At 37.1% G+C, this 12,900-nt stretch overlaps 1 protein-coding gene across 3 annotated transcripts in view; it reads left to right on the top strand.

Moving 5' to 3' along the window:
- CAMK4 (calcium/calmodulin dependent protein kinase IV) overlaps positions 1-12,900 on the top strand; it is a 266,138-nt gene that overhangs the window by 141,684 nt on the left and 111,554 nt on the right. For all 3 annotated transcript variants that reach the window (XM_063706704.1, XM_055387546.2, XM_019028302.3), the window contains 2 exons: positions 9,695-9,757; positions 11,697-11,779. In XM_063706704.1, coding sequence (XP_063562774.1) covers positions 9,695-9,757; positions 11,697-11,779 — 146 coding nt within the window. The remainder of the gene's footprint in view (positions 1-9,694; positions 9,758-11,696; positions 11,780-12,900) is intronic.

Consider the following 12,900-nt stretch of genomic DNA (forward strand, 5'->3'; position numbering starts at 1 on the left):
CCAGTGAGCCGGTGTAAAAGAAGAGGAAGAATACTAGGAGAGTTCAGCACAATGGACAGGGCCAAGGCATTATTAGCATATACTAGTGGACCATAGAATCTAAGCCAAGTAGGAGCTTTAAAGATAGGTAGTAGAAATCAGAGAGTGTAATGTTTGAAATCAAGATTTGTGATGTGGTTCAGTTGATGGTAACAAGAAGGCCTGAGATGTTGTCATGGAAATGAGTTGCTAAGGAAGAATCGAGGAAGTGGTAAAAGAACTGAGAGGCAAGAATGTTGAATGAACCATCCATGTGAAAGTTGAAGTTGTTAAGAATGATTATGGGGAATAATGGTTGAGATGGAGACATACATGCTAAAATGTTCAGTATAGGAATGTGTTAGTGAAAGGGAGGTGGGAAAATGACTACAATGAGGTGGAGTTGCAGGATGTATTTGCTGATGGAAGACATTTCAAAGGAGCTGGGATTTTGGAGGAAGAAGGGAGGAGAAATGATTTGGGCATAGCAATGAGGAGCAAGAAGGATGTCTATCCTGCTTCCAGGTCTTGGGGTACATTTCTTCCTGGACCAAAAACAAGTCACTCCTTGAGAACGCTGAAAAATGTGAAACAGTCATAAGATGCCCAGGTTTCTGGTAGAACAAGAGGATAAAGAGAAATAATCAGACTTGATTAAAATTCTGTATTTATTGGAGGTACCAGCCTCATGTAGGAAAACCTCGATATTTGTATGTGTCCTGCATTTGATTTTGGGGTGTTCAAACAGAAGTTCTTAGCTTTCAAATTCTTGTAGACTAAAACTGTCATTCTTGAATTTAACAAAACTCCAGTTGTCAAGATTTTTCACCAAGCATGTTAGTGCCAACATATACTTGTTGAATGTCAAAAAATAGGATGCTAAATTAAGCAGAAGTTATGCATAGGGAATCATTGGGAAAGCATAAAGATGTTTGGTTGCTTATTTATTTATGCATTAATGATTTATATTGTGCTTGTTTCCATAAAGGATTTGAAGAGCACAATTATGTACTTAGCATAATATCTCTGGACATCATTCATACCAAAAATAAGTCAAAGAAGCCAAAGACAGAATACAGAGACAAAACAAGATTTATAGTCTTAATCTCTGCAAGGAAAATAAGATAAGGCTGAGCATTTTCTGTGGAAATGCTGCTTTACTTGCCTGAATGATTAAAACAAAAAGAGCAGCAGTCTTTAGTTGCACAGGTCACCCCAGTTTTCCAAGAGTGTTTGAACTTCCAGAGTCTGGATATAGGCTACATCTAAGATAGCCAAGTTGTTCAAATCTAACAGAAATCTGGTTATTGTCCTCTCTATTCTCCAGTTTATTCACCCCCTTTCTCCATTTGTAATTACCACAAAGCAGAAACTGGTTTTCCTTTAAGCCATCATTGCCTTTTTCTTCATATGTTTTTAATTATTTCTCTTTTCCTCATCAACAGTCTTGGTCCCAGCACAAGAGTGTTTATTTGCTGCATATCTTAGTGAAGGATCTGTGTTTCATCAATCCCATTCCAGTGATGGAGCCTTTTTCTCTGGTGTTACTCTGGAATTATACCTCTTATCTACTTCTTTCTCCCCTACCATGGGGACAGACGGGAAAATTGGGATTTCTTTCAGTTTTAAGAAATCTTGAGTGTCATGGAGTCTTGAAACTATAAAAACCTGTATAATTTCTTTTATTAAATTTTAAATTTTTTTCTGTGTATAAGCTTCAAAAAGTATATCAAAGACCATTAGAATACTTAGGGCCGTTTAAGTAGAGGAGCTAGGACAAGGCATTACAGAAAAACCCCAGGTGCCCAATCCATTTGATGGCTATCCACTTCATATTAGTAACAAGAGCAATGACAAATAAATGGAGACAAGGTTCTTTCTGATGAGCAATAACACACCGTAAATTAGAGAAGCAAGACTATGAGTCCACTGCTGTCAATTTAGTTTACCAGGTATCTTAGTCCATTTTCTGTTGCTATAAACAGAATACCGCATTCTAGATAATAAACAGAAATGTATTTGACTCATAGTTCTGGAAGGGGGTCATCCCATGGCAGATGGGCAGGATCCTGAAGCAAGTGCTTGTGTCACAGAGAGAAACAGAACTGAACATATCCTTTCATCAAGAGCCACTCCCATCATAACTATCTCACTCCCAGGATGATGGCAATAAATCACTCATGAGAGCACATACCTCATGACTTAATCATCTCCTAAAGGCCCTACCTCTTAATACTGATACAATGGCAATTAAGTTTCCAACACATGAACTTTTGGAGGATGCATTCAAATCATAGCACCTAGTAACAGATAAAAACTCTAGAATGCATTGTGATTGGACAAAACTCTGATGGCCCGCCTCATATTTTTTTCTGCCTACTTGCTACCTAAGCCAAGGGAAGTGAATGCCCTTTAGCTATTTCATGCAGGTTAGGCCAAGCAAGCATATGCCTGAAATTTCTGGCTGTTATAGCTACTTTTGGGTTTGAATGAGATAGGACATCTCCTGTGGAGGAATATACCATCACAAATGACTGCCAATGAGACCCCATATACCTCCCAGAAAAATGGAGAAGTTAACCCATGGGCCAAATTTCAGCAATGGGAAACAAAGGAAATTACTGGGTAGGTGAATTCCCCCTTCTTCCTTCTTCCTGTGGACTTCTTCAAGGAGCAGTAGCCTGGTACAACGTCTCTGGAGAAGTACCATGTGCCCATTGGATGCAGCTGCCCATATGACCTGCTGTATGTCTTTATAGCTCATTAGGGTGTTTGGTGCTGAATGCACTGTGTCTCCGACCTTTTTGCATTTCCCTTTTTCCTCACTCTCACTGTGTTGGGTTTCCCAAGTAAAGCACAGAATGTTGATCCATGCCTCATGTGTTTTTTCTAGGGAACTTGGGCTAATTAGCCCAAGTTAAGATTTTAGTAAAATATATATTTATTGTAAATTGTTAGTAAGGAAAAACTGCTATTCTTCAAGGTATTTTGTAGATACTAAAGGTATGTCTTATGGGTTTCAGTGTTGTTGTCGTGTTGGTTTCTTAAAGCCATCTGTTGATGCTTCTCAAGATGTTAATTATGGTCACACTTGGAAGCTAATTTCAAGTGGCAATAATGACTGCTCAGATAGCTGCCCATTGACTTTTGTGGTTTGCTTGACAGTTATTTTCTAGGAAAATATTATTCATTCTGAGTAGTAATGTGAGAGCTCCCCAGGAATTTGGAAAGGGAATTTAGAAGTGCGAGGAAAACACCAACTTCTGTAATGGGAAGAATATTGGAAAGGTTGAAAGGAGATGGCTATCAAGACCCACACTTATGTGATCTCCAAGACATGATACCTATAAAGATAACTGCCCCTGAGAGTATGGCTATTTAAGAAGCTCTCAGACTTCTTTCCAAAACGCAACAGATGACCCTCAGCTTATCCTTCTGGGAAGGATTTCCTGGCTTCAGTATGGTCTTATCCTTGGCTTCTTAGCTATATAGCTGTCCATTTCCATTTTGTTCAAAATCACCCTCTACTGGTTTCCTTGGTCATCATTACTTTGACTCGTAAATCAGGTTTTGTTGCTTAGTTTACTCTCTTTGGACTGACAGTGTTTTAGCCTTACTTTTCTCCATGTTCCTTCTTCAGAGATTCTTATTTGCTTCACCCTTCTCAGCCTCCACCAAACTATGCCCTGCACATTATTTATCCTGGGCCCCAGCATTCAGAGAAGCAGAAATGAGACTATATTGACATTTTTCTTTCATTTAAATTATTTTTACTAGAATTTTTTTCTTCTTTTTATTCTATTTTCAAATGTATAATGTTAAATTTTTTGGAGTAGTGACTCTCAAAGTTTTGGGCTTTAGGAGCCCTTTCTACTCACAAAATAATAATAATAATAATAATTATTATTATTGAGACAGGGTCTCATTCTGTTGCCCAGGCTGGAGTGCAGTGGCACAATCTCAACTCACTGCAACCTCCACCTCCTGGGTTCAAGTGATCTTTCTGCCTCAGCCTCCTGAGTGGCTGGGATTACAGGCATGTGTTGCCATGCCCTGCTAATTTTGTATTTTTAATAGAGACAGGGTTTCACCATGTTGGCCAGGCTGGTCTCGAACTCCTGGCTCCAAGTGATCCACCCACCTTGGCCTCCCAAAGTGTTGGGATTACAGGCGTGAGCCACTCCACCCAGCTGATACAAAATTATTGAGAATTCAAAATAGCTACGCATATTTGCTGTATGAGAGATTAAAATTGATATATTTTTAAATTTACTAATTTTTAAAATTACAATAAACCCATTATATTTTAACATAAATAACAATTAAATTAAAATGTCTATATTATCAAAATAAAAAATATTTAATGAGAAGAGTATCATTGTTTTGCAAATCTCTTTACTATCTGATCTAATCGAACACAGCTTGATTCTCATAAACTTTTGCATTCAATTGTTGCCATTTGTTGTTTTGTTTGAAGTACAGTCATTCCTCAGTATCCATGGGAGATTGGTTCCAAGACCCCTGCAGGTACCAAAATTCACAGCTGTTTAAGTCCCTTATACTATAAAATGGCATAGTATTTGCACATCATTTATGAACATGCTCTAATATTCTTTAAATAATCTCTAGGTTATTTCTAACACCTAATATGTAAATGCTATGTAAACAGTTGTTATACTGTATTTTTATATGAATATTTTAATTGTTGTGTTATTTTTTATTGTTGTTGGGATTTATTTCCCAAATATTTTCCATCCATGGTTAGTTGAATAGAAGATGACGAACCCACAGATATGGAGGGCTGACTGTATGTGGAAAAAGTCTCGCTTTACTCAGATATGCAGCTGGAAAAGGGAGAACCCTACATATACCCTGAAAGGGCCTCAAGAACCTGCAGTCACCCTGAGACCATATTTTAAATTGAGAAATGATGATATGGAGTATCGTGGAAAAATAATAACCTTTTTAAGAAATGTTTTTATAGAAAAATTAATTCTGAATTAAAAGCAAATGATTTTACCAGAAGTTTGCTAGCCCAGACTTTTTGCAGTCTGGCCTGTTCTGAGTATTTTTTGAGTTTAGATCATTGAACTTTAGATCATTTAACTCTCAAAGAGCTAAAAAGAAATAGCATTTTAATATGTAATATGCCCTATAAACATGGTAATAGGTAAATTTGTTCAGAATGCATATTTGTGTTAGAAAATATTTGTTTAATATAAATATATAATGTGAAAAAATTAAAGGATTCTACTATCACACTTTACATTGATCAGAAATATCTGAAAAATGGCACGGGTGGGAGTGGGAGAAACCTGTATTAAAAAAGCCCAAATATATAGTGAGAAAAATAAATTCTAGTATAACAATCTTAATTTAGGAACACCTGTGTCCTTAAAATTTTCTTTAAAGCATTGTGCAGTAGTGACAAATACATTTATTTGGTATTAGCAAGGAAATCCTTGTTGACCTGAAGAGAAGATGGTGATCCCAGCACTTTGGGAGGCCGACATGGGTGGATCACGAAGTCAAGAGATAGAGACCATCCTGGCCAACATGATGAAGCCCCGTCTCTACCAAAAATACAAAAATTTGCTGGATGTGGTGGCGCACACCTGTAATCCCAACTACTCAAGAGGCTGAGGCAGGAGAATCGCTTGAACTTGGGAGGCGGAGGTTGCAGTGAGCCGAGACTGCACCATTGCACTCCCTCCTGGTGACAAAGAGAGACTCCATCTCAAAAAACAAAAACAGAAACAAAAACAACCTGTATCCTTATGTTTTAATAGCATCTGCAGAAACTGAAATAGAAGATGACAATGCCATCTGACTGTTCTAGTAACGCCTCTCTTTTTCAAAGATCTCTCATTTGTCATTTGGTATAAGTGTTTGTCTCTTGCTTGATAATTTTTACAAAATGTATGTTTTTTTCACTAAACGAAAGTACTTTTAGAGTCTTTTGCTGCCATTCTATTACCTCCTGGACCATGCTGTCTATACCCCATGATTGGGCTGCCTGACACCACTGACTGGCTACCAGCAACCCACATCTTACACTACTTCCATGTACCTGGTGCACATTCTAGCAAAACATTCTCCATTTTGTATTAGCAACAGTGTGATTTCTTAAAGAACTGGTAATGTCAAAAGTCTTTTAGAATAAGCCCACTGTTTGAATATTAGCAGCAGTTGACTCAGAAAAGCTGTCTTCCACTGAACAATGGAAGTTTTAAAACAAAATTCATTTGTAACTTGCATTCTTCCGTCTTTCACTATCTTCTGATAACATTATGTAGATGAGTTGCATCTCCCAAATTAGATTGTAATCTTACTTTAGGAAGGACCATATTTCGTTTGTTTTTTCCTGTTACCCAATTATTTAACATGGGGCTGAGTGCATAAAACCTATTTTAGACCTATCCTTACTGTGTACTGTGCATTCATTACATAGAAACTAAAGAAATTACTCAGACATTCTAAAATTTCCAGTTCAATAAAACACATTTTTTGGTTTTTAAATTTTATGTATTTAATATTCTCTGATTTAGAAGCTTTGACAATATGATGGAGGTTATGATTCTCTTCTGCCTCACAAAGCACATAGATGTCAGTAAATTATTTATCCCAGTTTCTATTCCAACCATTCATATTGGCTACAGCCATCATTTTCTTAGGCTTCTTTACTTTCCTTCAAATTATATCACCAATGACATCAAAACAATTGACAAGGTTGCTGCCCAGAAGTAGAGAAAACAGCAGAATTGAGGTACAAAACTAGGTAGCCTGCTAGGTTTGTTCACCAGCTAAGTGATTGCTCCTACATCAGCTTTCAATATGGATTCAAAAGAGTTTCTAGGCAAAATTCTAAATTGCTATTTGATAGGGCCCATTTGGGTTACTGGTAAATGGTCAAAACTTTGAATATGAAATAAACTGATGGCAAGAGTTCTCATGAATGAATACTTATTAGCTACTGATCGATTAGTCTGGGACATGGAAGAAACTGAGAGAGTAATACTTCAGGATCTTAGGAAAATGTGAAATGAAGGGAACAAATACTAAAAGCAAACAATAACGGAGTCCTCAGTGTCTGACAACATTCATTATTTGAGGGAACCAAGCCTCCCATCTCCCTCAACCATGGTCAAAGGAGAGCGCTTATGACCCATTCTTGGCCTTGTCATAGTTATATTTCTCCTACATCCAGGAATGGGCACATAAATCAAGCAAGGCTAATGATAGTACTATTTGAGATTAGATAGATGTTGAGAAAGAGCATCTCTCTTATCTTAGAAATACAGACTTGGAGCTTCTGTGGCCATGTTTCATGCCATTTGGAAAGGAGGGACATAGACAAAGACACAAACGTGCACAGGGGAGAGAGAGATTATCTGAGTCTCAACCTCTCGATTTGGTTATGTATACAGATAGATCTACTCTGACTTCCCAGTTACATGTGCCAATAAATTACCATTTGGGACTTATTACGTGAGTTTGAGCTGCGTGTTTGTTACTTGAAACTGAAAGAGCTTTGGTCAGTACATGGTCTGAATCATGCAGAGTAGCTATGGTTTAGTGTCCATGGAAGACTGCTGAAACAGCCTCCAAAGTTCTTGGATTAGAGAGCACTGGATGTATCAAGATGTGTGTCTTCCTTTACTCCTTTGCTGCAAAAGCTCCAGAGCCTATCAATTTGATGTACAGTCACTAGAGTTAGGTTGCTTTTCTCTGCTCACAGTGAGTCTTCCCTGTTATATAATGGCCTCATATTAACTGTCAGGTATTAAAATGTACAGATCATATATTCATCCTCTCCTCTAAGAATTTATAGCTGATGTTGCATTTTTATGTGGGATGTTTATAAATATTTTAAGAAGTATGCTGGGTTGCACAGACTGGCATCCAAACAACAAAAGTAAAATACATTTTTGTTTTGTAATATAGCATATTGATTTTAATAGCTTGACTTTCTTTAGCAAGAATATATTAAAACATCCCAAGCCTCTTGATTGCCTGTATGAATAACCAAAACTTTTATTGCAGTTTACCATGACTTTATGGCAATTTAATGTTTTATTGTGTATACGGGTGAAATAAACTCTTGAGAAATCTCTCATTGGGCTGGGAACTCCTTAAGATCTCCTTGTAAACATTTTTCCATCTCATAAAAACTAAAGGCATTTAGAAATGGTGAGTGCTTTCTTTGAATGAGGTACTCTAGGGTCTGGCAAAATTATATTTTCCAGATAAAATAAATGTAAAATATATTTATATGTTGCAACCAAGAAAAAGAACATATAAAGTTGGAAAAATTCTTTTGAGTATTCATTCCTTTTTAAAGATTGCATCCTTTTTGGTTACTGTTTTCATTAAAGAATGAAAATTAAATGACTGGATGTTGTTCTCTGTCATCTTGAAAGTTGTGATTGGTTATCACCATTGATATGCGCTTGGATTTCTCCTGAGGTCAACCTTTTCTTCCTCAGGAGAAGTAACTGAAAGGGGAGAACCCATTTCCCATTTGAAGCAGTCTCTTGGATATGCCTATAGAGTTTGGCTGTGTATTGCACATAAACTTCTTCACTTCTAAAACCATGTAAACTCTTGCTAGTTCAAAGGTTTGGGACAGCTCAAATGGCAGAAACCATAGTAAGAGTGCAGGTATCATATGTTATGATAAATTTTGTTGGAGAGGAAGACATTAAAACGTTTATGTCTACTATATAACTTTTAGATCTCTGAAATGCTAGCTCATTGTGATTAAAGGGGTCAATCATTGGGCTAGAGAGAATATCCCTAATTTTGGAATATCCTGAACTAAATCGCCATTGTCCCAAACAAAGAGACCAAGTGGTGAACTAACTAGGATTATTTCATGGCAAGCAACAGAAACTAACTCTGGATAACTTAAACAGAAAAAGGAAATGTAGTGGCTCATATAATTAGAAGTTCAAAAGGCAAACCAGCATAACTGAATCTAGGGGCTTAAATTGTATCAACAGTCCTCTTCATAACTCAGCAATATTTTTTCCTGGGTTGGCCTCATTTTAATAAAGTGGTCTCCATATGGCATCAAAACTGTTCACTATTAGAAGCAGACTGTATCCTCTTTTGCTCTCATAATTTCAGAGAAAGATGGAATACCTATTTCTTGATTGTTTGAGCAAAATTTTTGGAGAGGCTCCTGACTGGGATGACTTGGGTCTGGTGAATATTCCTAACCCTATCACAATGGCCAGGGAACAGGATACTCTTGTTGGGTAGGTTGGGTTTTGTGCTACATCCGTGTGAGAAGGACAAGTGAAGTGATTGATGGCTCCACTGGGGTTTAGACAGACTTCCATATAAGAAAGGAAGACAAAGAAGAAGGATAGGTTGAAATGAGCTTGGGCATTAGTTGTGACAGTGATGACTTTTGATAGGAAAGTGGGGAAGATGCCATGTTAGGAGTCTGACAAGTTGTGATGCATACTAGTTTCTGGCTGTATCTTATGTCAGAAGCAGAGAGAAAGGATGTGCAGCTGAAAAAGAAAGAAAGGAAGGAGACACACAAAAGCTAAGGAATTAGGCTCTGCCAATTGCCTGATTCACCCAGGTAGTTATTGCTGTTTCTGTTTCTCTGCTACAATGAAGGGGGGAGTTTCTTTCAGTTTATCTCTTTTATTTTGCCTTTTAGGTGGACAAAAAAATCGTAAGAACTGAGATAGGAGTTCTTCTTCGCCTCTCACATCCAAACATTGTAAGTGGTTTTTAACCTACTATTTCAAATGATTGCCAGAGCTAGAGAAAGGGACCTTTGTTCTTCACTGTCACTGCTGATAATGAGAAGGGGATTCTCCCACCACTGATAGCTACTATGTGCTAGCTCTTGTCCTCATCTCATCACCTTTTCAATCCTTTGGCTGAATAAGTCTTACAAGTAATACCTCTGAAAAAGTTCCAAAATAGACAAATTAGCAATATACACCATCTTTATTTTCATTCATAAAAGGATAAAAATCGAAGAGTTTTGTTTTGCTCTAACAAAACACTGGCTTTTTCCTTCTTTTGTGTGCGTATCTTATTAATTTTCCATTACTGAAAAAGCCTGTGAAGAAAATACATTGCTTTCCAAAGTAATTTCAGTCTGCTTTGAGAGAGGATCTGCTTCATGAACAATGTGAAGATGCAAATAAATGATGTACTTGAATGCAGAAAATAAAACGTCCTCAGAAGCTCTGCTTCAGGCTTTGTCCAGACAGCCTCTGAGGCAAAGATCTAGTAAAAAGCGTTCTTGAACTGATGAAGTGAAAAAGAATAAAATTATTTTCCAGGTCGCATGTTATTTTTATGAATTAAGCCATCCACTTCAAGAAAGCATTTTTGCCTATTTCTCTGAGGAAGTTGCGATGTCCAGGGAGATGGCCTGCAACGCTTAGACTCCAGGCAAAGTGCTCAAAACTTAACATATGAGTTAGGGAAGCATTCAGCTGTAAATAGCAGAAAACTTGAATAGGATGATTTAAACAAATATTTTCCATATGTTGCAAGCAACAAAAATCAGGCAGTTTTCTGGCTCAGCTCGCCGGTGCTGCTGTTCCAGAACCCAAATACCATCCTTGGTTCTGCCATCCTCAGTGCATTGACTTTCATCCTCACGCTTTTCCCTCCTGGGCCTAACATGGCTGCTCCACAGTTTTTGCAAGTCATCACGTCTATATTCAAAATAGGAAGAAGATGGAAGGATCTCAGCTGCCAGTTCTCATAAGAAGAGTAAAAGCTTTCTCAGAAACTATGGCAGTGGAAGTCTCTTCAAATTTTATTGGCTGGAGCTAGTCACAAGATTACCCTTAACTGCATGGAGGCTGTGAAATTAGTGGCTAAGACCATTCATGATCCACAATTTGGGGCTAGATTCCATCTCTGAACAAATCAGAGTTCTGTTTATATTAAAGTAGGGAGAAAAGGGCTTTGGGTAAGCAGTTAATAAAATCTCCCACACTCCATCACCACTTTTACATTATCCGTCTCTTCTCTCCAAAGATAAGTCAATGTAGAATTTTCCTCAAGTGTAGACTAGTCCTGGCTACTAGATTCTCGTATATATGGAGAAAAATATCTAAAACTGCTTGGATTAGCTGAATGTGATGAATGTGCTCAATCAAGTCACTGTCACCACTGCTTTTCTGAGGATTCCTTCACCCACTGACAACTTTTTAGCTATTGATTGATATACCCTTTACATATAGGCCTACTTTAAGCTGGTCCTACCCTGCCGCAGACCCCTAATTTTAAGTTTTGTAATTCCCAGAAGAAATAGGCATTTTGTACCTCTAGCCACCTTGCTGCCTTAAATGGTTTAGGAAGTTTTGTTGTTTTTGTTTTTGATTTTTGAACAATTCAGAAGTTGGGATGTTTTAGAAAAGTTAGAAAGTGTTTCCAAGGCAGACATCTTTCAACTGTCAAAAGGAAAAATGTAAACATTTTATAGGAACTTTGAAAAAAATGAGGTAACTGATAAAATCAACAACCCAGAAAGAGAGTGAGAAATAGCTAGCTGATAAAAGAATGAGGAAACTTTATTAACAGTGATCCAACATATTACTACTGCAGAATGTTGTTTTAGCCATAGTGTTAGCTATTTCCAAGAAAGATGGAATAAGAAATTTGTGATATTCTTTTTTTATATCTTTCCCTAGATAAAACTTAAAGAGATATTTGAAACCCCTACAGAAATCAGTCTGGTCCTAGAACTCGTCACAGGAGGAGAACTGTTTGATAGGTGAGTTGGTTCTGGAAATATAACCACAGAAAGATTTGCTTTTGGCCACCAAAAAATAATCTAAAGGACATTTCTCCTGAAACTTTTTATAATGACAGATTATACTTGTTGATAAATACTACTAAAAAAAGTCTTAAGAAGAATATTGAAGGAAGGTGGGTAGTGGTAAGATGTAGGTACATGAAAACTTGAGATATTTAGTGAGTAAAAAGAGGAACACTATAATATCTATTTATCTTTGCAAATATTTGTCTCCTCAATAAAAAGATAGAATGTCTAAAATCAAATTAAATTTAAACTAAATAGTAAGATTTATGAGAATATCTTAAGAAAATATTTGAAATATTTGAAAATATTTGAAAATTATAAAAAATTAAACAAGTACTCTGTCCTCTGTTATGATCCAAAAGCTCATAAAACTCAATAATCTTCAAATGATTATTTTTAAGCTTATTTTCTTTAGAAGTCTGTGTAAAGAGTTCCATGTTGCAAAGTAAACATGTTCTGTTATCGCCAATTATTGCCAACTTTGGTTTCCTGTTCATATGTTCATCTTTCGAAGCAGAGGAGTGAGAATGGAGGGGGGTGGGGGTGGGGGTTGGAGCCTGGAAATCTGGCAGAGCATAATATATGCAAACTATTTGTACAAGACGCACAAACTTTATGTTTCCATAGTTGTTCCATCTTCCTCACCCTCTTAGGAGAATTCTGTATTTGTCCTGATGGGCTCTTGAGAGCCCTTTGCTGTGTTCATCAGGTAATCAAAAAAGAATGGAATTTAAAGAAGACAAAGAGACTAAGTAGGCATATATTAGAAATGGTAAGAAGCCATGCGTGAATGGAAAAGTTTTGGTTAAAAAATGGGGCAAGAGACAGGTAGACTGCAGTTTATGGGGAAGACAGAAGAGACTGAGGGAACCATGATGTACCCTGAGTGCCTGGATCACAGCAAATGCTCCATAAATATTTGCTGAATGAATGAATGAACAACTGCTACAATGAATGGACTCTGAGGAGAAAGATATCTAAAGGGGATTAGTTTTGAATGCGTTGGGAGAGGAACACTCCTTCACTTTTGCCAGGGTCTGAATGTTTGTGTGCCCCCAAAATTCATTTGCCAA

Source organism: Gorilla gorilla, chromosome 4 (genome assembly GCF_029281585.2).
Source record: "Gorilla gorilla gorilla isolate KB3781 chromosome 4, NHGRI_mGorGor1-v2.1_pri, whole genome shotgun sequence".
NCBI classification, from domain to species: Eukaryota; Metazoa; Chordata; class Mammalia; order Primates; family Hominidae; genus Gorilla; species Gorilla gorilla.